The sequence below is a fragment of the Leuciscus leuciscus genome, assembly GCF_965113295.1.
Source record: "Leuciscus leuciscus genome assembly, chromosome: 7".
In the NCBI taxonomy this organism is placed as follows: domain Eukaryota; kingdom Metazoa; phylum Chordata; class Actinopteri; order Cypriniformes; family Leuciscidae; genus Leuciscus; species Leuciscus leuciscus.
The window spans coordinates 35,965,402-35,989,634 of NC_138731.1; the positions used below are offsets into that span (position 1 = coordinate 35,965,402).

The following is a 24,233-nucleotide window of genomic DNA, read 5'->3' on the forward strand; positions in this document are numbered from 1 at the left end:
TACGTGAGGGTCAGATGTAAACAAAACTAGATGGTGCTATGACTCACCAAACCAATTTTGTCAGCAATTTTTTTGACTAACTTTTCCCTCCCTATAAGAATAAAAAATAACATACAATTACAAAAAACCTTCTTTGTGCTCTTGTAAATTTCGTCAAATGACACGTCTCATTGAAGTTAACTGTCCTGTGCCAACGTCCCATGACTGCCAGGTAATTTGGCTTCTGAGAGAAAAACAAACATTTCTAAGTTGGACGCAATAAAATCACTGACTAAATGTTGAAACTACCTCACATTCCCATATGAAACAATTACCATCTGAATAGGGCTTGAGCTAAACAAGCCTTCTGATGAAACGAAGTGTTGAATATGCATTCAAGATCACATGGCCAGAATGTCTTCTAGTGGTTCACTGTGACATTTGGTGCTATGTCTTAGGTTTTTTTTAGAATGCTTAAAAAGGTTGTAGCATGTGATTTTGAAATCTGAAAGTGTTCAGAAGTGGTCTTTAAGAGTCTCAATCATTGCCTTGAGATGACTGTTACTTGACAGATTCTTGCTATCCATCAAGACATTCAAAATGATGTGAAAAAATGTCAGATTTTGACATTCAAAAAGTAAAACTCTCTGAGCAATCTTAACCCTTTAACAGACAACGTGCACCACAGGATACGTACTCTTTAATCTCTTGTAAGAGGCATGAGAAAGAATTTTTCACCCAATTCTGTTATCAAACTGTTGAGTCTGTTTGGAGTTTGTGGGTCACATGACTTTGTTCAAATTTTCCACAAACATGTCCACCCATGGAGTGGGACATTCTGACTTTGTAGAAATTAGGCATATATTAAGCTTACTTTTCTTCAGCAAAAAGTGCAAAACAAATTCTAATATTAATTGTGAACATTAGTGGTGGGTGTGGGGCAGTCAAAATCTTGTTCCAGGACCGGGGCCCTATAGGGAAGATCCTTATAGACCCCTCTGTACACAGTCCCCCTTTTCAATTATGCATTTTGAGTTGAAAGAAAATTGTGTAAATGTTAATATTCACATGTAAAACTAATATTATTATGCTTAGTTAACTACATCTGTGCATTTTTAACTAGATATTTTCTTGCAGGGTTTCACACGGCTCATTTTATGGTAGACCAGGGGTGTTCAACCCTGCTCATGGAGGGCTACTATCCTTCAGAGTTTAGCTCCAAACCTGGAGCTCCAAATCAAGCACACCCGAAAAATCTAACCAAAGTCTTCAGTATTACTTTGAAAATGATGTTGTATTTATATTACATTATATGATTGATTAGGGATGGAGCCCTGCAGGACAGTGGACCTCTAAGGCTAGAGTTGCCCACCCCTGAGGTTGAAGATGAGACAGTTCAGCAGTGTAAAAATACAAGTAATGTATATGCCTCAATTTTAGGACACTTAGACTTGTCATACATGCGGTATATATTTTGAATATATATATATTTTTTTGCATCAAATAAATCTGAAATATTGATGACTTTGGCTTTTTATACCCTAATAGGGCAACACATCCTGGGAGATACAACTCATAAAATCCAAACTATATGAAATATTTCAAAAATTCCTTTGGATATGTTTTACTTAAGTCCAGATGATTAAAAAAAAGAAAAAAAAGTACAATGATTTTTGCTGATGGTTTTCCACTCTTGCCTGTTTAAGGGTTAATTTCATGTTTAAAGAATGTGAGATGCATTCCCTTTTGGAAAAAAATAAAATAAACACACACACACACAGAGACTCACATATCAGGTGTTGTATTTATTTATTTATATTAAATTAAAAATATAGATTCAGGTAACAAAACTGTGAAACAGTATTTAAATGCTCTAGCTTTGGGGAATGGGAAAGCTGTGGTGGAGAAAGTTACTGTGACCAGAGCTGAAGACTCTCACTGTATGCCTGGATCAAAAATGACAAGACTTGACTTTAGTTTTGACGAGCCGTCACTCAATAACAATGCGGCCAAATGAACACTCCAGGCAATTAGTCCTCTTGACAGCATGAATAATACACTCTGACTTATGAATCTCTTGGAGAAAACCATGGCGGATGCATTTGAGAAGGTTGAGCTCAGGGACTGTGGCTTTCGCCGTCATTTTTCGCTCGCTCGCTCGCTAAGCCTGAGCTCACCGTGTGGTTGGCTGCAGATGGGAAACGAGATGGGAGATTGTGCATGAATAGGAATTACATACTGAGAAAGAACTCGACACTACCGATATGACCCGGACTAAAGTCAGGGAAAGCTTAACTGGAGTTGAGAGAGATTCCTGGGAGATTCAAATGCTATCGTCACGCAGCTGCAGATTCCCCACACTGCATTCTGTACAAAAAGAGAAAATTGTGGGGTGAAGGGGGAGGGCTATACCTGACAGAAAGAAAACATCTACCTCTTGAGCATAGGTAGGGGTTAAAGAACACAAAAAAGCACCAAGCCGGGCTACATACAGTCACGAAAAAACACACCGAAGTACTAAAATAACCTGCAAGATCTACAAAATCAAATATGTGCTGTTCAAATTACAGATATATACAGCCATCAAATAAGAATAATAATCTCACACTCAATATAAGTGAACAAAACATAATGGGGGAAAAAAGGTCAGTCGAAAAGAGCGCAAGTTTTCTCAGCTATTTACAAACATCTGGCCAATTCAACTGTCTATAAAAATACTATTCACATTTTCTCATTGACGTACAGTAGTAAAATCATGAGGAACAACCATTCCAAATGTCAATGTTGCAGGAAGATGTTTTTCTTCCCTTTATTTGTCCTTTATGATATAAAATGACTTTTTAAACTGTGCTTAGTCTACCGATACTTTCCGATTACCTCGACACATGCAAAATAAGTTCCAGTGAGCAGAGAAAAGAAATGATAAAAAATACAACAAAAAAGGGGGCACAACTAATGAGAAGGACCCAAAAGAACAACATGTGCTTGTTTCCATCTGACACTGCAGATTTGATATGCAAATATGCATGATCAGGTCAGCAAAGGTAGACTCAAAAACACTACAAATTATTAACATTTTATCATTAAATGCCCAAACATATTATAAGTACCCTAACATTGTTTTTAGTAAAGCTTATTGCCTCCCAATACTGTAAAATATATGATGGCACAGTCATTATAAATCCCTTTTTGAGTTATAGGGCCCATTTAAAAATATGAAGAGGATTTTATGTGCCTAAATCAACCAGTTGACAAATGTGTTAAACAAAAATGAGGAAGGAAAAGAAAAAAAATATTTATGGGTGAATTCACTAAAGTTTCACACAAGTCAAAACCCTGTATTTTCTAACCAATCACCTACAATCGTTCAACCATACGCTAAAAGTGGTAAAATAGTTCTGCGCTTTATTTAATGAAGTCATTGTTTTCAGCGCACTGTATACACGCCGTATGTAAATTAGGTTATCAACTTATCGCTATTGGCTATCACTCCTGACAGAAATCAGGCGGTAAACCATTTTACATTTTAAGCAGATGTTTGCGTACATAATTCATCAAATGTTGATTGAATGATGGAGAAGAACATTACAACCAGTCACATGATGCGAGTTGTAGTAAAGTGCACTTTAAGCAATTTAAAGAGTTGATTCAAGTGCCCGGATCTCAATACTGGAGATTCAAGTCTCCTGCATTCTTCACAACCAAGATCAGGATTTACAAATTGCATTCAGCACAGATTCTGTGTGCGCATTTGTACCGTTAATTGATCTGCATAATTATTTTAGTGAATCGGGCGCATGTGCAAATAAACAACGCAATCAGTGGTTTCATTCTTAGTGCACTCACCCATCATATTTTTTTTATGCAATGTTTAAAAAAAGGGGGAATATAAGCATTCACCAATATCTCACCACTCTTCACATTATTATCTCCAAGTCCCTGCAGGTATATTTACACAAGTTCAAGATGTTTCTCACATGTTCTTCTAGGTTCTGCTAAAAGTGAGTCACCAATAAACGATGTGCAGCGAGACAAAATGTTTGTGCTCCAACGAAACTTCATCTCCCAGAAAGTGGAAATGTTTCCGAAGAGAATGAGTCCCATCCTCTAACAGTCTCGAACTGAAAGCCTTTGCGAAACAATCTCTAATATCACAATTCAGGGATCCTTCTCCCTCCGTTTTGGACTAGTTGTTCCTCACGTGATGGATTTAGTAGATCGCTCCCCACCCTGTTTTCACAGGAGTTGCTACATATGTAGATTTAGATGCCCTGACCTGTGGTGACGTTATCAGTAGCGTGTACATGAGGTCCTTGTCTTTTATCGGGTTGAGAGAAGAGCTGTCCATCCCCCCGTGTGGTAACTGAAAGCTTCAACCCTCTTTGCACAATAAGCAAGAGTGTTTTCATGGAGGTTGTAGTACTTTGGACTTTTCATAACCACATCATAACCAAAAGCCTTTACATAACTATGCATTGTATTTGTCACAAATACAAAAACAAATGAATAAAAATGAATAAAAATATAATTTGGCCTTAGTTCTAGTACTACGTGCTTCATAACTTTTAAAATAGTTTTCAAATTCTATAGGAGCTAAAATGAAGCAGTTTCAAGTATCAGTTTCATTCTGTAAAAGCATCTTATATTATTATTATTATTATTATTATAGGTAATCTTTGTGTTCTTTTACTGCAACCCATCTTAAATTACGCTCTATTCATTTTATATTTAAGGTTAAAAGCTTGAGATAAATACTTCAATTAGTAAACATCTGTGTTTGGCAAAATTGCCATGCGTCACTAACATTCCCTGATTTCGTTTCCAGTAGAGAGCCAAAAACGTCATTTGTCTAATCTGTTATCACATGGGAACAGCAATATCCACAATGAAAGGAACTCCGCTCTATCTTTGTTATGTTCATTAATTAAAGTGCTCCATGTAACCGTAAACCTTCATATTCATAAGCACAAAAAACACTGAAAAAAGGGGGAAACAAACGACAGAGCAAAACAAATGTATGTGGGCGGGTGGTGTTTGCTATCGTCATGTGAGCTATGATTATAATAAATGAGTATTCAATCAGTGCCGTTGGTGTTTAAAACAAACTCATGCGGCTGTGCCAGGCTGTTAAGTGCTATAAAACCATTTCACATCTCCAAACCTGCAACACAACATCATTATTATATCTCTTAGCAGAAAAGCAGAGTGTCTGGCAGTGCTCAAAACTATACATGAATCTGGCCTTAGAAACCAGGATGACATGGTTGGTATTGAAGATGTAGCAGTTGTTTTCCAACATGCTCAAATAAGCTGCGTTATCTTCCTTAACTTGTATCCGTGTGGCTCCGTGAGACTCTTCTTATAGAGAAGTCATAATGGGAGACAGTTCAAATGGAGATGACAGATTTGAGGCAGTCTCATCTCTGACCTCGGGGCAAATATTCCATTTGTATGTTCTCATTTGTTCCTCATAGTACTGTATGATGATGATGGAATTCGCATACCTTCTCGATTTCAAAATGTCCCTCATTGTTGCAGTTTTAATGTACCCAGCTACAAAAAGCTGCCATCTTGATAGCAAGTCTGGATATTCACTTGCACGGGGATAAGGTTTATACAGTTGTAACAGTTTTCCGGCCATATTTCAGGACAGGAGCCAGGCGTTGTGTGATCTGTCGAGTCTTCCGTGCAAACCTGGTCCTCTGTAGCTGTGTAAATATCCATTCGACGCAGTCGTCCCGTCTATGTGGACGCTATTGGTCGCTAGTATTGATTTTAGCTTCTAAAGTTCAAGGTAGACCCATTCCGGGTTTTTTATTCCACACATTAAATGACAAAATAAGGAAGGCTACCTTAAGGTGACAACTCCGTGAGCGTACAGATCAATGCTGGCTAGATCAACAATAAAAATGTTATTACAGTAGACTGTTGCAGATCTGCTTTTATGAAGTTATTGATTTTGTTGTGGCCTCGTTCATATGCGGGCTGATACTGTCCTCAGCACGGAGTGCCTCTCTTCATCAAATTGCCTTTACACATGTAGTTTCACAGACGTCCAATGCGGTCCGCTGGACTGTTTCCAGTTGTGAATCGTTCCAGTCTTGCGACTCAAAAGGAGGAGAGAGCGGCTCAATATAAGTAATAAAAAGTGCCTTGTTTGAGTAATATGATGTGCACAAAACCAGATGAATTATGGAGATATTTTGAACAGAACATCACATAATGTGTTGTCTTTTGAAGATGTGCCATCTGAGAAGGTTGTGGTCCTGGTTGACAACACACTCTAATGATGACTCAATAATGTTTTTGTATGTAGCATACAACCAGGCCTGTCGCTTACATTTTTATGAGTTTCAGTTATTAGGCAAAATCAGGGACCTTTTTGGGCCCTCTTGTCTCAGGGCCCATGGCGATATTTCCAGTACAACACATCTGCCTTATATAATCATGTATGGAGTGCTAAAATAAACTATGCTAACTAAAGTCATAAATTACAACAGATCATATCGTAGCTTCAAATCAAAATCCCAAAATGAGATAAACGATTAACATTTCTGTAATTGCACAAAAGAATGACTCCTCTCTGCTATTGGATCGACCCACGTTGCATGTCATAAACAGTACTTGCTTCCAATGAGATGAGCGTAACATCTATCTTATGTTGGGAACAGTATCACTTTCCAATAGTTGGGGTCAGGTAGGGAGAAAGGTCTTAATGGTGATTGGAGTGAGGAGAGACAAGCAGATTGATGTGGTCATAAGTGACCAGTGCCTCTGGAGGAGAAGCTCACCCAAGTGGATCAGTTCCAGGTTGTTGGAGGTTGGGTGTTAAATCCAGTTCAGAGAAGAGCGGATAGATCAGGATGCTGGTGTGAGAGCCAGGGTGAGAACACACTATGACTCTCTCTTTACCTCCATCTTTACTTCTTTGTCTCGGTCGTTGTTGCTACACGACAGTGTTCCTCTGGCGGTAGGGAGGCGGCGGCAACACGGTGCCCGGTTTTAGCGCATACTCTGACAGGTACTCCTGGTTCTCGGCCACGGCAGGTCGGATCCGACCGTTTTGCCGATAGAAGAAGCGTGTGCTGCAGTCCTGCAGATATTCTGGGTTGTGGAGAGTTGCCTTGGGGGGAAGACTGTGCTGCCAGTACTCAGGATTGTCAAATGTCTTTTTGGGCTTTATGTCGGCTTTGATGGTCCCGGAATGAGCGGGATGGAGGTTGTGTGCTGGGTGGAGGGTGAGTCCGGGATGGGCAGAATGGAGGGTGTGGCCTGAGAGGGTGGAAATGCTTTGTTTGCCTTGGTACAGTGGCTGTGTTGAGATGTGGGCACTGGGTGCTGCCGGTTGCATGGTTTGGGAAAGATTTTGACTGTTGGAAGTTACAGTATTTGCTGCTACTACTGCTGCTGCCACTGCTGTGTGTGCCACAGGGACCCCATTCTTTCTCAAAACATCGTGACTCTTTTCCCCAGAGTTATGGAAAGTGTTGAGGTACAGAGGGTCATTGACGTACTCATCCTCCACCTTGGGCTGCCCGTTGGAGGTGCTGTGGTAACCTCGCTCAACAGTGTGGACCTCTCCGTTTCTGCGAAGGGTGACAAAGGGGTTCTCCTCCACGGGGTTGAGATAATCTGCTAGAGAAAAGAAAAGAGCAGTGAGAAGAGAGAAGGTGGGCAACATTGTGCCAGCTAGTGCTCTAAGGATGACGTCGACTACCATTGATTTAAGCAGGTTTTTTTCACAGACTCAATTGAATGCTCTCTCAAGTCCTAGGCCTGGTTTCACTGACAGGTCTTAGATTAAGCCAGGATTATAATTTAGTGCAATTAGGACATTTAAGTAGATTTAATAAATGTGCCAAGATATTTTTTTAATATAACTACCATTGTGTTTGGCTGAAAGAAGAAAGTCATATACATCTAGGATGGATTTAGAGTCAGAAAATTATGGGATAATTTTTATTTTGGGGTGAACTAACCCTTTAAAGGTTTATTCTGACTTTATTCTGTGGAACACCAAATAACATATTTTAAGAATTGTTTCAGTGTTTTTTTTTTTTTTTTTATAAAAATATATAATTTTGTGTTCCACAGACGAAAGTCAGTGATAAGGACTTGGAATGACATGAAAGTGTGTAAATAAAAAATAATAATATTAAATATATATATATATATATATATATATATATATATATATATATATATATATATATATATATATATATATATTATATATATATATATATATATGAAGAGTTCAGATGCAAAAGCCTCTAAATGCCATCTGAAATTTTCTTATAGAATGATCATTTTTATCAAGCTTGTATATTTAAGTTCAGTAATTTCACTTAAATGACAATTAATAGGTAATCTTCATTGCCATTTGAGTGAAATTATTGAATTTAAATATACGAGCTTGATAAAAATGATCATTCTATAAGAAAATTTCAGATGGCATTTAGAGGCTTTTGCATCTGAACTCTTCATATATATATATATATATATATTTTTTTTTTTTTTTTTTTTTTTTTAGGGTGATCTATCCCTTTAAAAAGTCCAGAGTGGATATGGTGAAATTTACACAGATGAACAAACAGTTATTAAACCAGGCTTTGTGCTGTATTTGTTGAGGCAATATTATTACCCTTGTAAATATGCAAGAACTGTAACCCAGGGTTTTCAATTTACAAAGTGAAATCTACACAGGATTAATTACTAACCACTGGGCAAAAGAATGAACAGTGTGAATCATTGAACAAAGACAACCCATGGTTACCAATGACACTGGATAAATAATTTGGATAAAGCGTAACTATGGCAAGCCGTTTTAACATTTAATGATTTAAACCGACTAGTCTCTATTTTCATGCTACTAGTACTTATTTTTTAGATACTAGTATCTATTCCATTAAGTACTAGTACTTATTCATTAGCTACTAGTGTTTATTCTTTAGGTACTAGTGCCTATTCTTTAGATACTAGTGCTTATTCTTTAGGTACTAGTACTTATTCAATAGATACTAGTACTTATTCATTAGATACTAGTACTTATTCATTAGCTACTAGTACATATTAAATAGATACTAGTACTTATTCATTAGATACTAGTACTTATTCAATAGATACTAGTACTTATTCATTAGATACTAGTACTTATTCATTAGATACTAGTACTTATTCATTAGATACTAGTACTTATTCATTAGATACTAGTACTTATTCATTAGATACTAGTACTTATTCATTAGATACTAGTACTTATTCAATAGATACAACTATTTATTAGATACTAGTATTTATTCCAAATGTTACTAGTAAGATTTTTTATTTTACTAGTAAGATTTTTAATTGAATTATCCAGTGGCCGTTCTGACTAGTCATAACATAAGACGAGTAAAAAAGCAGTTGTGACTAGTAAAATAAAAAATCTTACTAGTAACATTCGGAATAAATACTAGTATCTAATAAATAGGTACTAGTATCTATTGAATAAGTACTAGTAGCTAATTTATAAGTACTAGTATCTAATTAATAGGTACTAGTATCTAATGAATAAGTACTAGTATCTAATGAATAAGTACTAGTATCTATTTAATAGGTACTAGTATCTATTTAAGAGGTACTAGTATCTAATGACTTAGTACTAGTGTTTATTGAATACATACTAGTATCTAGTAATAGTTACTAGTATCTAAAAAATAAGTACTAGTACCTAATAAATAACTACTAGTATCTAATATATATGTACTAGTCACAATTGGAATACATACTAGTCAGAACTGAATAGTTTATATCTGAATGACAGATCCCCATAGAAGTCAATGGCAATTTTTTTTATTTGTTACTAGTAACAAAAGAATAGTTACTAGTCACTATTGGAATAAGTACTAGTATCTAATGAATAAGTACTAGTATCTATTTAATAGGTACTAGTATCTAATGAATAAGTACTAGTATCTAATAATAATAACTACTAGTAACTAATGAATAAGTACTAGTATCTAATGAATAAGTACTAGTATCTATTTAATAGGTACTAGTATCTAATGAATAAGTACTAGTATCTAATGAATAAGTACTAGTATCTATTTAATAGGTACTAGTATCTAATGAATAAGTACTAGTATCTAATGAATAAGTACTAGTATCTATTTAATAGGTACTAGTATCTAATGAATAAGTACTAGTATCTAATGAATAAGTACTAGTATCTATTTAATAGGTACTAGTATCTAATGAATAGGTACTAGTATCTAATGAATAAGTACTAGTATCTAATGAATACGTACTAGTATCTATTTAATATGTACTAGTAGCTAATGAATAAGTACTAGTATCTAATGAATAAGTACTAGTATCTATTGAATAAGTACTAGTACCTAAAGAATAAGCACTAGTATCTAAAGAATAGGCACTGGTACCTAAAGAATAAGCACTAGTAGCTAATGAATAAGTACTAGTACTTAATGGAATAGATACTAGTATCTAAAAAATAAGTACTAGTAGCATGAAAATAGAGACTAGTCGGTTTAAATGATTAAATGTTAAAACGGCTTGCCATAGCGTAACATCTCTATGTGAGCTCTTTTAGATCAATCTCCTCTACCACTCCTGCTCACTCCAGTTTATTCCTCCAGTACCTGAGGGCTTTTTGTCCTGCATAGCGCCCATGTATCCATCCTGGTTGGTCTCAACTCTGGCTCCACGCTCACACAGTATCACAGTTGGATCTGCACTGTACCGCTGGCCACTGCTGTCCTCCCCGGTGCTCGCCCTGGGTGAAGCCTTCTTCCTGAGAGTTCCATTACAGCGGCTGTCTTCAAATGCCTCAGAGGACCCTGAGGCCCCCTGCTGGGCCATAGATTGCTTCTGAGCGGAACAGCCCGGGCTGACCACGGACACAGCCACGACCCGTGGGATTGTGGCCATCATCTCCTCCATGCCGAAGCTGCCGTCCTGGTATGCGAATTGGTTCTGCAGAAACACAAACAAGCCTTTTAGTATCTCTGCAGTGATCTATTTCTGTTTGCTTTACAATTAAACATTTCAAGAGGCAAATATTTTATACTAATGAGTCTCCAAATATTAATACAGTTTGAGATTTAATGAAAACTTGGCAACAGTGAATGAACAGACGTGAGTGTAGGAACACAGCTTTCCTGATGCAATTAGAAATCACATCACAATTTAAACTATTTGTTTTTTTCTTATTCCTAATCCTCAGATTCTCTCAGTCTGCTTGTCTTTGTTTTTCAGTCTCGCTCTGAACTTGTGTTGGCAAAACTGTTGCATAAATTCACGCAGTCCCGGACCAAGTTTTTACGGTATCTTATGGTAATACCATGTTACTTTAATATATACAATGGCACTGAATAATACAAAGCCATATTAATTCATTATGGTATTTATATGGTTATCAGCAGTATTTATTTATAGTGTGATATATACCATTACAACACCATGGTAATACCTAGTTATGTGGGAGTACTTTTCTATGAATGCTGCAATCTCTCTGCAGTAAGTTTGCAGGTGTTCTGTCTGCTCAGAGAAACTCTGTCTGTGTCCTGAATTCAATGTCTGTATCCTTATTTTCTTTTCCTCCACCTCCCCACCAAGCACAAAAGTTCTCCCATCCTGTCTTCCCCAGCACACACCCACAATGCTATTTGAGCAGTCTGGAGCTCATTGCTGTGAATGAAGGGTGCTGCTGGCCAGAGTATTATGGCACAAAATCTCTTTCTCGGACCTTTACCATGACTGTTCCCTGCTGGAATGATCTGCCTAACTCAACCAGAGCTGCTGAGCCCAGTCACTTTCAAGAAACGGCTGAAGACACATCCTTTTCGGCAGCACTTGATCCAGTAATACTAACACTTTCTCTTCTATTCTATTTTTTTTTTTTTTTACATACATAATACAGTTTAGATTAAACTGAGCAGGGTCATTGCACTTGCATATTGTCGTCCTACTGTTAGTTTAACTGCTTCTATTGTTCTCATTTGTAAGTCGCTTTGGATAAAAGCATCTGCTAAATGAATAAATGTAAATGTAAATGTATTAGTATGAAGAAGAGGAAATAGAGAGTGAAGTAAACTTTAAGGGGTGGGCAGTCGCATTAAAATTCCAGATCACGAAATGAGTAATTTTATATCACAGTAACTGTATACATCACAGTAGTTACTTTCTTCTGGGAATTAACTGAAAGTTTATAATTTCAATAAATATGTGGTAAAGCATATTACTGGATAATCTTGTAAATAAATTACTCAATTTATTGAATAATTATTGAATAAATGATTAATACAATTTCCAATATCTAAGGAATAAAAATAAATATAAAAAAATATAAACAAAATATAATTACTTAGTACATCAATTAATACACAGATATCTACCATCACATGGTACCTTCGATCATACCACACAGCTATACTTGCATAGGTCTGAGGAATTTCACAACACATTTTTTTTTTTAAGTTGAAAAATAGTTGTTAATGTTTATGCCAAACCTGAAAAAAAAAAGGCTTTTTTCCTAGTTTCCCATTAAACATTTACAACTCCGTGACCAAGGCGGAGCTGAAACACACATACAAAATGATTTTTCCATTATGCTCAAACTTCACAACATTTTGAGTAGAGATGAATTTGAGTTAATATTGCAATCTGCTGTTTGGGTTATTTGGCAGAGTTTTGTTTTCCCAAAGCTCAGTTTATACGGCAAACTGCAGGCGAAAGATTTCAGTAATGTTCCAAAGAGGCTCTGAAGGATTGATGTCCCTCATTGATATTCATACCGCTCACTCTCTTTTCTCTCCCAGTTAGACAAAAACAAAATGCAAGTTAGAATGCAAAATGGCACACATGGTTAGTGAACACGGTCCAGGAGAAAAGAGGAAACATTTCATCACACCCACCCCTCCCACACACTCTCATCACACCCTCACTAAGTCCCTGGTAAAGAATGATTGAACCCTGAGATTTTGTCTTTCTAAGTTACAGTTAAGAGCTGCTCGAGCTGCATCCCATTTGGCTGTCCTTTCCCATTGCCGCTGTACACACCAACAGTTAATAACATGCTCATGGCTGACTAACACAGAGCAAATACCCACTCTGGTCTTCCTGTCGATGGGCAAATATCATCTTCACTTTAGTGAGGACCCAGTTATTTACACTGGCATGCCTCTGTAATGAAAGCCCAGGCATGGAGCCCATTATAGGCACACATATGTGAGGGCCACTTTATTTTTCTCCCCCACTCCACAGGAAAATGCAAGTCACAAAAGCACTGCTGCTTTCTAAGACAAATTAGCACCTGAAAATACAAAAGAATCTCAGCATTTCAATACCCTTCATCAACAAGGGGAATTATTTATGCTATGAATGAGACTTCCTTTTTTGCTGTCATCACATTCCCTATTTCAATGGCAGACAAGTTCGTTCTGGGAGAGTATAGCATCTGTCAGTGTAGGAATGGTGTGCCGGGATTTCTGAGATGCTCGTGTGGGCAGCACTTAATTGGCTAGGGGAGCATCCATCCACCCCAAGGTCAACGTCAGTTAGATGATAGACTCATCTGAAAACTCAATTCAGCCTCAGACAAGCAATAAATAGAGATTCATGAGTGAGAACTAAAAGTGCATTAAAATGTAAAAAGCTATCCTAAAATATGTAAATATGTGCAAAACGCCCCAAATCTGAAGGTGTTGCATGCATGATGCATATGTCAATGCATCAACGTCCTCTTGTCCTTTGCCTACTAAAAAATATTTCAATATTTGATGACTCAAATGCTATTTTCTATTCAATTTTCCTGAAGAGTGCCACCAACTTTTTACCAAAAATATCTCGGGCTTACCATGATTTAAAGTATTCAGATGAAGTTATAGGAACTTTAAAGAGTTAAAATGACGACAATCCAATGATTTAAAAGAGTTCACACAATTGCACTGACAAAATACAATCTGATTTAGCCACTAAACCCTCACAGATCGCGACCCAAAGTCACCTTTGGGGCTAGTCTATTCATTCAAGTCTGTTATACAGGTACAGCACGTATCTAACCGAATGGGGAAACACTCAAAAACGGCTTGTTAAACTTATAATGTGCTATCGTTCAAAAGTTCGGGTCAATAAGATTAAAAAAAAAGTTTTTGTAAAAAGTCTCTTATGCTCACCAAGACTGGATTTATTTGCTGAAAACTGTGTGAGAAATTGTGAATATTACAGTTTAAAATAACAGTTTTCTATTTTAATATATTTTCATTAATGAATTTTAAGCAGCCATTATTCCATTAGAAATCATTTAATATGCTGATTTGGTGCTCCAAAATCTTATCAATGTTATAACATTTTCATGGAAACCATGATATATAGTTTTTGTATCAATGAAGAAATCTTTAACGTCACTTTTGATCAATTTAATGCATCCTTGCTGAATACAAATATTAATTTCATAAAAAAAAAAAAAATCTTACTGACCCCAAACCTTTGAACACTACTGTGTATGAAATGATCACACACACATGCACGCACGCATACAATATATTTAATACATTTCAGGTTTAGTCTAGCCAATTCACATTTTGCAGCACCAAACAAAAGGCAGGTGTTGTAAAGATGAAGCCTGACTTTGCCGAGTGGGTATTTATTTAGAAGGCGGGACTTCCTTTACTAGAGTCGTACTGTAACTGTAAGTACACTCACTCTGTTGGGGTCCATGCGTGATCTGGTTGTATATGCCAGTGGAGGAATACTGAAGGCTTGTGGCACCAAATACTCCTCGGCATCCATCAGATCCTCCAGTTCTTCCTCATCCAGCAGACTTTGGAAGAACTTACTGTCATTGGGGCTGGGCAGCTTCATGCGGTCGTCCCCCTGGCACAGAGAGAATCAGGCTTGAGATATTTATGCATTATGCAGAGAAATAACACTTTTATGATACCTACATGTATTATTTATAATTTTTCCTGTTATAGATTTTATTATTGTACAGCACACTGGTCATAGTCTGTTGTTTTTAAGTGTGCTTTATAAATAAATAAACTGAACTGAACTTAAGATCCTTGACTCTAATCACAACCATGGCCATTTGTGCCGAGCTGTAAAGCTCTTACCTGGATGACTAGGTAACGTTGTGGGTCTCTTGCCATTCGGCAAAACTCTGCTGCAAGCTCCTTAAATCTTGGTCTGCTGTCTGCATCTATCATCCAGCCTGGAGGGGCACACATAGCACAACTTCAGTCAGCAAAGTAGACCACAAGGCATAAACAATGCAGTGAGCAATACATGTAAAAGTACAGTATCTATCTACCACACGCTGTTGATTACCACATAACTGTAATTATTTTTTTCCTCTAGGTTTTAAAAACATTTAAAAAATAAATTATGATAATTCTTATTGATAAATATATAGCCGTTTTCTTATGTACAAATACAAGATTCAACGGCCATTGATCTACAGTATAAACTCAGAAGGTTTCCTAAGCCGACCTGCTTGAACACTACATAAGAACTTCTATCATGATGTGTTAAATTAATCACGATTAATCGCACACTTATCGTGAAATTAAGCATATACCATTTATCTTGTTTAACACATTTTTTTGTTTTTACAAAACTGTGTTTCTGTCATGACTACTATCGTCAAATACGATTGACAATTAGCATACAGTTTGGATTGGCGGTATGGTTCTGTTCTGGGTAAGAACCAGCCTAGCATGGATAAGAGCAGGGAGAGCAGCAATAACCCTCCTTAGGGGAAACAGAACAGAACCAACATGAATGTGTTGCAGATATCAAGATTTTAAAGAACAACAAAGTTCGAGAATTTATTCTGATTCAGGGGGAATCAGAATGCCAAATCCTGACTGACGAGAGGAGGAGCTGGGGATGGAGGAGGGTAATTCGCTCCTGAGAAACGCGATAGCTGTTGATAATACTGAAGGTGTATACAGTGTATATGTATACAGTGATAGGCATCGTAAGAAGAAGTAGTAGTTTTAATTATATAGCGCCTTTCTGTAGCTCAAGCTCGCTTTACATTTGTATATTACAATACATTTACACACCCGCACACACATTACAATCACGTGAGGACATAGTCACATTATCCAAAATACATGTTAAATAGATATGTTTTTAGCTGAGTCTTGAATGTAACCACAGGTTAGAAAAAGGACACTTGGAGACGCCAAAAGGACACCAAATAACCAAAATAAGTCCATATAATTCATACATTTATGCACACCAAAACACCCATAAAAAACAAACAAATAACAAACAAACAGTCAAAAATCATTACAGGAAAACTTGAATTCATAGTGTACAGAATGTTTAAAGTGCAACAGCAAAGAGCTTGTTTAAATTTTAGACAAGTCCAGTTGCGAAACAGAACAGGACCACATGGAGATGCCAAAAAAATAAACAAATAAATAAACCAACTGCCTTGACCTGACTTCATATGCCTTCAACAGTAAATAGATCCATTCAGAATTACTAAACACAGCAACATACACTTGACAAATCATAACATTATCACGAATGTGTGTGGAAACAATGTACTGAAATGTGTCTGTGTCTGACACAAAATGTGTCTATTTTGAATTAATTAATCAAAAACAGCCCTAGTTAAAAAACATAAAATAAATAAATCTGGGATGAAAATTTGTGCAAAGCTCTCTTACATTTGACCATGACCATGTAGACGTCAATAGTGCAGATAGGAGGTTGAGGAAGCCTCTCTCCTTTCTCCAGCAGGTCAGGGATCTCTCGGGTAGGGATTCCATCGTACGGCTTTCCTCCAAATGTCATCAGCTCCCAGATAGTCACCCCTGGAAAAAAATCAAATAAACAATTTTAAAAGCTTGTAGGCGTGTGCTAAGACTGTCTGGTCTGTTTGCCCAATTCATACAGAGTTTGGCTGCATAATACAACTGGAAATTAAACTGGAAATAAGATCAATTGCATTTTACTGAGGCATGTAACTGTAATTAAGGCTAATCTCACCGTAACTCCATACGTCACTCTGGTGGGTGAATTTCCTATAGTGGATACACTCCAAGGCCATCCACTTTATAGGCATCTGACAAAACAATAGGGAGCATTTTAGCGGCTTGTGTTGAATAAAAAAACACACAGTACATGAAAATGTAAAGTTCAAGTGAGCACAACGAGTACTAAATTATTGTTTATTTACGCAACTTGACAAAGATTATTCAAAGCTTACACCGCTAAAACCAAACCTTATCACAGTATCATGCATTATTTAATAGGTCTGGCAAGTTAATATTTCAGAAATGGAATAATCAGTGATATCTGATTCTTTTCATCTTTTGCTTTAAAGGGAAACATAAGAAACAGGTTGGGGTAAATGTGTGTGCAGAGCTGCTGGGTATCAAACTACACTAAAACTTTAGTTTCAAGAGGTTTAAAGTTTCTCCTATGTGGGAAAACAAACATGGCTGATTTAAAATGGTAGCTGGTTAAAGCTGAACGGATTAGAGTGACTCCCAGGATGCTCTATTCCAGTATGGCAACAAGAAGGAGATTCAGATGGATAAGATCAGATCAAGTGCATTAACATGCACATTAAACGCATTAAACCGTTTTCCTTTATCGGTGTGAGCTCATAAACGGCTTAAAAATGAACCAATCGACACCTTAATCTATGTCCTATCACATTATATGAAATGTTACTGCTTTTTGCAAGTAAAACCCAAGTATTTCCATATAATTTACGGCAAAAGGCTATTCCAAGAAGTCCTTGCCTGACGCATCACATATGATGATATTTAATATAAACAGTTGATTTTCTTCTCATTTTTGTTATTAGTTATGTACATTAAGGTGTTTTGTTTTACATTTTCTGTTATTTAGTTACTGTTTATTATATTATGTTAGTGTGGTGTGTTAACCTGATGGTGTTTTGTCTTTGCGTGTATGACCCTGTACATGATATCCACTGACCATGTTTTATGGACTCTGAATCATCATGTGCCTTTTTATATTTTACCACTTGTATTTGTATGGTGGTTATTGAGGTTAAAAGCTGATTTTGCTATATTAACATTGTCACTTAATGAAAAATATGATTATAAGATGTAAAATACAGGCACAAATATGCCATTCCACATTTTGTCTATATTTTGTAGGGTGAATTTCTGGCAACAATTAAATAAATAAATATACAAAAATAAATAAACAAATAAATAAATAAATAAATATATACAAAATATTTGTTAGAGTGTTGGCTTTCTCCTTCAATGTAAAGCAGAATTCCTTTGCCCATTTTCTTGCCAGGTGAAAACCGTAAGTTTGATCACTCAGAAAATTAGAAGCACACATTTCTTAGTTACATGCCAAGACTATTCCCAGCCACTATAATACATTTTGAAATGGTTTGAAATCGACCTTTCATTAGATGTGTTTCCCGACTAGTCTATGCGTAGTCATGTAAAGTGCACACCAACATGACCCTTATACCTATGAGTCTTTGAAAGCGTGCAGAGCAATAATCTTCTGTCTTGTAGTTGGTGTGTGGCCTTATTAAACATTGTTAATTAGCCTGTCATAAGGAGATGTGTTCTAAAACCCATAGACAAAGAGTGCAGCAAATCTTTTGACTTCCAACACAAAGAGCATATATTAACTGGGTCAGTGCATGCCCTTTGTCTTGTTGGGGTCATGTGACACTGACTTTTCCACCATCTGCGTTGTATTCCTTCTCATCTGCATCCAGGAGGCGAGCCAAGCCGAAGTCAGTGATCTTTATATGGTTGGGTGACTTCACTAGGACGTTCCGAGCCGCCAGATCCCTGTGCACAAGTCTCCTCTCCTCCAAGTACATCATACCCTGCATCAACACACATACACACACTTATTTAATACGGGAATAATTTAACTGTTGTGTGACAATCGACGAAACTTGCCAATTCAAGAAATTAACAGAATGCATAGCTGATATAAAAATTTGGATGACTAGTAATTTCCTATTACTTAATTCTGAAAAAAACAGAGTTTCTAATGATTGGACCAAAAACCTCTGCACGTACTAACCTAGAATACTGTCTAACACTTGATGGCTGCTCTGTCAAGTCTTCGATGTCGGTTAGGAACCTGGTTGTGCTCTTTGATACCAATCTTTCATTTGAAAGCCACGTTTCTAGTATCTGTAAAACTGCATTCTTCCATCTTAAAAATATATTTTTGCTATCAATGAAAAATGCGTGTTTTGGAAAAGTTTTGGTTCGTGCCACTGTCGCCTTTTTCCACCTTTGTTGCCATTAGCTTGGCTTGCTTAGTTGGGGACATTAAATGTAACATTTAATTTAATATTCAACAATAATATTGATCTGCCTGCATTGACACTATTATAAAAGAACTGAACTGAGCTGAACGATGACATCACGGTTGACTCCAGAGTGGCTATATATATATATATATATATATTCTGGAAACAAACTTTTTTGCATTATTTTCCTGTTATCTCTGTAAAGCTGATTTTAAAAAATCTGTATCGTAAAAAGTGCTATATAAACAAATGTGACTTGACTTGACAATCAAAATCATTATCACTAGCACTGACACTATCACAAGCGTGATGATACCATCTCATAAGCTACTCAAATTCACTTACATAATGCAAAACCCCCCCCCAAAAAACAAGACTTTTCCTGCAAGACAATTGAATAATGTTGTGTATATTACTGGTAAAGTAACTTTATCTAATATTACTGTACATAAAACATATACATTCATTCTGATAGAATTATTATTATTTTATTTTTTTAAGCAGTACTGCTCAAATATATGACAAATAACTTGTATTATTTATATAGTATTGTAGCATTTATTAATATTTTGAATGAGCTTTTTTTAAATATATTTTTTATTTTTATTTCAGCTTAAATTTGAGTAATTGTTATGTGCTTTGGTCATTTATTTTTATTTTTTATTATTCTATAAAGCTATTTTTTTTAAAGTTTTAGTTTTAATACTCCTAATATTTATATTTTATTTTGGCTTTATTTCAGTTACCAAAAATTAGAGGACAATACACAATAATCGGGTAACAGAGTTCTTCTATATTTCAGTTGAACAATCTACATTTATGATATTCACTTAATATTGTTTATTAGTTTCTTATTTAAAATGTGCTAAATAAGGTCTACTGCAAGGCTACAAGATATAACAGCAAAACACACATTTAGATTTATGATGATACCGTCATTATCTCTCATAAGCAATTAAAGTTCATGTACTTCTGCATTAGTTTCATCATGATGAAGAGTTTGTATCCTTAAAATGTAGAAGGCGGCATTAGGAAGAAGGCATTAGCAGTAAAATCAAAGTTTGTTTGTTCTGCCGTCACTTTTTTCAAAGACACTTTGTGGAGGGATTACACTAAAAAAAAAAGTCACAGAATTATTATTGGAGATTGTTCACATTGATAAGCGATGAGTCTCTTCTCAGGCGTGGCCGTGTATCACAAAACAATGAAAACTCCAGACATCAATTTTCTGGAGGAGCGAACAATGCATGTAATCGATTTAAGTCCAAACCGCAGCATGGAGGCCCTTTCGCAAGAAAACAGCCTCTCTACTTTTCCCTCCAACGGGGCTTTCAAGTGCCCTTGAGCTGGTGGCTGGAGGAAATTTATATCATAATGTGATTGGTAGAGAGGTAAGGACAGCATGTGGCAAAATGGTTTAAGAGAGCGAGATAGTGAGAGGGAGCTTGTAAAAGTGGGGAAATACAATTTGAGAGGTCCAGTGTAGGTCATCACAGGTGCTCTCTGAGATGAGAAGACTGCGTCTGTCATCACAGAAAGAGTCTGGATTCAAGCGCTTTTAATATCAAATAACTGTGAGAATATATTCATAGGAGGAAAGCGTATTACATCACCTGCATGTTGGCAGTGCATCATATACTGGGGAGAAATGCTCGTGGTTACGCATTCATTTTTATAGGGAATTGAAGAGAAATATCAATATTTTTATTATTTCTGAAGAAACACATTCACAGTTTTTGTCTATTTTGCACATAATAAAGCAAAACCCCTGAACATTTCTTGCAAAACAAGTCAATAATATTGTGTATGTGTATGTTTGCACTGAAGTACTTTGTTAGCAGATTACTGGTTAAGTAAATTAATCTAATATTACATATACAGTGATGAAAATTCATACTGGGATAGTTATTTTCCCCCTACTGCCCATGTATATGACAATTGACCAGTTGTAGCTCGAGGCTAGTCATCAAACTGAATAAGTGTTATTTTAGTATTCTTCATATATAATTATACAGCAGTATTTATTAATATATTTTTTATATTTTCATTTTATTTTAGCTTAAATATTTTTGTTATGTGCTTTTTGTAGCTTTTTTAATTTTTTTTATTTTTATTTTATTTTAGTACTTCTACTTAAACTTTTAAGTTAATTAAATTGATATTTTTTGGCTTTATTTCAATTAACGAAAATTATTTTAATAGTTTTAGTGTTAACTAAACTGAATTGATGAAAAAATCTAATTATGAATTATTATGCTACTAATATAAAACTAGAGGACAATACACAATAGTCAGGGTACATAGTTCTTCTATATTCCAGTTGAACACACTCACTTGAAGGATAACTGTCGCCAAAATGCAACCTAGGGTCTTTTTGTTAATCTACCCGAGGCAAACTTTCATTTAAAAGCATAGTTAGAATGGAAACGCCACTTTAAAGTTTGACTGTATTTTCGTTTTCGGTCAAATTGCCTTTTGAATGGGAGTGCTTGGGGCACTACTATGATAGCATCAAAAAGCACTATTTTTAAAACACGAAGTATTTGCTCGAAGTATCACCAGGGGCTCTACACATGATCTCGAGCATTGAGAACATTACTAAAAAGAAAGATTTTGAACAACTCACTGTAGCTGTGTCCGTCAGCATTTTGACAGTCAAAAATAGTCGATCTCCGAATGTGAATGAACTGACTCTGAATTTTAGTATTGCTTCTTATATGAGCAATACTGATTTTCACTAATGACAAAACAACAAATTATCCGTGAATTTATATGGAACTAAGCTTTAGGAGCTTTCCATCTTTACTCTCCTCTCTGTCACGTTGCATTTGGAGATCGACTATTTTTGACTATTTCCGAAAACGAAAATACGGTCAAACTCAAAAGTGGCGTTTCCATTCTAATTATGCTTTTAAACGAAAGTTTGCCTTTGGTAGATTGACAAAAAAAATACCCTAGGATTCATTTTGGCGACAGTTATCCTTTAATGGCATTGACTTTATCATAATATTTACTATTTACTTTTTTAAAAATATGCTAAATAGGGTCTAGTGAAAGACTACAAGATATGCAAACCCATATTTAGATTTGGATATTTAGATTTCCACAGGCGTTTCTTATCATCTTATTACTGGAATGCTTGTATCCGCTGACTACTTCAGTAAACCTTTCATATTTACATGACTGGGGATTTAAACAAAAAAACACAGTTTTTTTGCTTAAAATGACACAAATTAGTACTTTATAGCCAAATCTGCTGGATATTCTTTTCATTTCCCCAGAAGTTAATAACATGGTTATAAACCTAAATGAGCGCTCAATTCTAATTGGGAACTAAAAAGTGGCACATAAAACGTATAATGAAAGGAATGTGGCTTGCTTTGCAGCATGTTAACAGTCTAGGCTCAGATCTGAGAGTGTGTTTCCCACTGTACTTATTAACATGATGGCAGCAGCTCTGAAAGAGAAATCCCCCAATTTAAGATGAGCCGAGAATACATAAGTGGACCGGCTAAAGCAGTCTGGGAATGGAAAGAGGTCTTTATTTCAACCATATTCAAATGGGTTTGGGTTAAGCGTGGAAAGAGGATGATGCTTTTTTTCAAAAAAAGAATAATATGTTGCTCAGACAGCTCTTTTATCATCTTTTCTATTATGAAACAAATGTTCTTTACTAAAACCAAGTGAGCTGCCTATAGAGGTAGGTTTCCAAAGCATTATGCATTGTGATTAATTCAGTAAGACATAAAACCAATATGGCGCCATATTATTATATCATATCCATTATAAATATACATAATTCATCCAGGACAGTCTTTGCATTCAAAACTACCAACACTGGCTGACCTGATGCGTTTCCTACAGTAATAATTGATGGTCTATCCTAGTAAAGCCACAGATGGGGATATTGTGAATGAGACCGGTAGGATATGATAAATTAAACAATAAGCCCTTAGTGTCCCTCAGGGTTGAGGTCAGTGCATCCAATGGTGTTCATTATGGGTCACGGGAGAAATGCTAATCGGAATGCTTTAAAATAGACAAATGTCTGCAGAACTGTGAAGGAGGAGGGAACAAATCTCTTTATGCCATGCAATCTTTCCCCAGCAAGCAAGTGTAATCTGAGGTAATGGTGTGGGGATTACACCCTCTGAGCTTGCTGAAGAAAAGAAAAAAATCACTTCCTCCTCTCCATGCTCACCCACAGCACCACATTTATTACAGGACTGTATCACATATAACACTACCGTTCAAACTTTTCCGGTCAGTAAGATTAAAATAATAATAATAATAATACTTTTATTCAGCAAGGATGCATTAAATTGATTAAAACTGACAGTAAAGTTTTCTATTTCAATTGAATGTCCTTGTGCTGTTTTTGAACTTTTGCTGTTCTTGAAAATGTATGATAGTTCCTACAAATATTAAGGAACACTAACTGTTTTCAACGTTGATAATAATAAGAAATGTTTCTTGAGCAACAAATCAGCATATTGGAATGATTTCTGAAGGATCATGTGTAATGATGCTGAAAATTCAGCTTTTGCCACCATAAATTACATTTGAAAATATATTCAAATAGAAAAATATAGAACAATATTTCACAATGTTATCATTTTTACTGTGTTTTTATCAAATAAATGCAGCACTGATTAGCATTAGAGACTTCTTTGAAAAATATTTGAAAATGTATACTGATTATAACATTTATAAAGGAAGTGACAATCAGATCAAATGACCACGACTGGCAGCCATTCTGTTGCCTTCCTCCTTCCTCTGCACACACTGCAGGTACGTCTCACGGAAGACATGGTCTTAAGAGCTTTTCAAAGATTAATGAGTCTACATTAACATTAATCGTCTATCAAAATGCAATTATCTTAGCGTTTGCAGAGCTGAGGTGGAGAGGAGGAAAACGTACATTTCAGGGTAAATAATCTTGACTTCTGCACGGCTGTACCTGCAA

General features: G+C 36.0%; 1 protein-coding gene across 2 annotated transcripts in view; it reads right to left on the bottom strand.

Moving 5' to 3' along the window:
* Nucleotides 1–1,781: 1,781 nt before the first annotated feature.
* Nucleotides 1,782–24,233, bottom strand: part of erbb4b (erb-b2 receptor tyrosine kinase 4b) — a 310,282-nt gene continuing 287,830 nt past the window's right edge. Inside the window, exons 21-27 of one of the 2 annotated variants that reach the window (XM_082174552.1) lie at nt 18,674–18,829; nt 16,984–17,059; nt 16,662–16,808; nt 15,093–15,190; nt 14,683–14,853; nt 10,620–10,953; nt 1,782–7,611 (exon numbers count right to left, since the gene is read on the bottom strand). In XM_082174552.1, the coding sequence (XP_082030678.1) occupies nt 6,926–7,611; nt 10,620–10,953; nt 14,683–14,853; nt 15,093–15,190; nt 16,662–16,808; nt 16,984–17,059; nt 18,674–18,829 (1,668 nt within the window). In that variant the 3' untranslated portion in view covers nt 1,782–6,925. Of the gene's footprint in view, nt 7,615–10,619; nt 10,954–14,682; nt 14,854–15,092; nt 15,191–16,661; nt 16,809–16,983; nt 17,060–18,673; nt 18,830–24,233 lie in introns of both variants that reach the window. The other variant, XM_082174551.1, reaches the window with a different exon arrangement.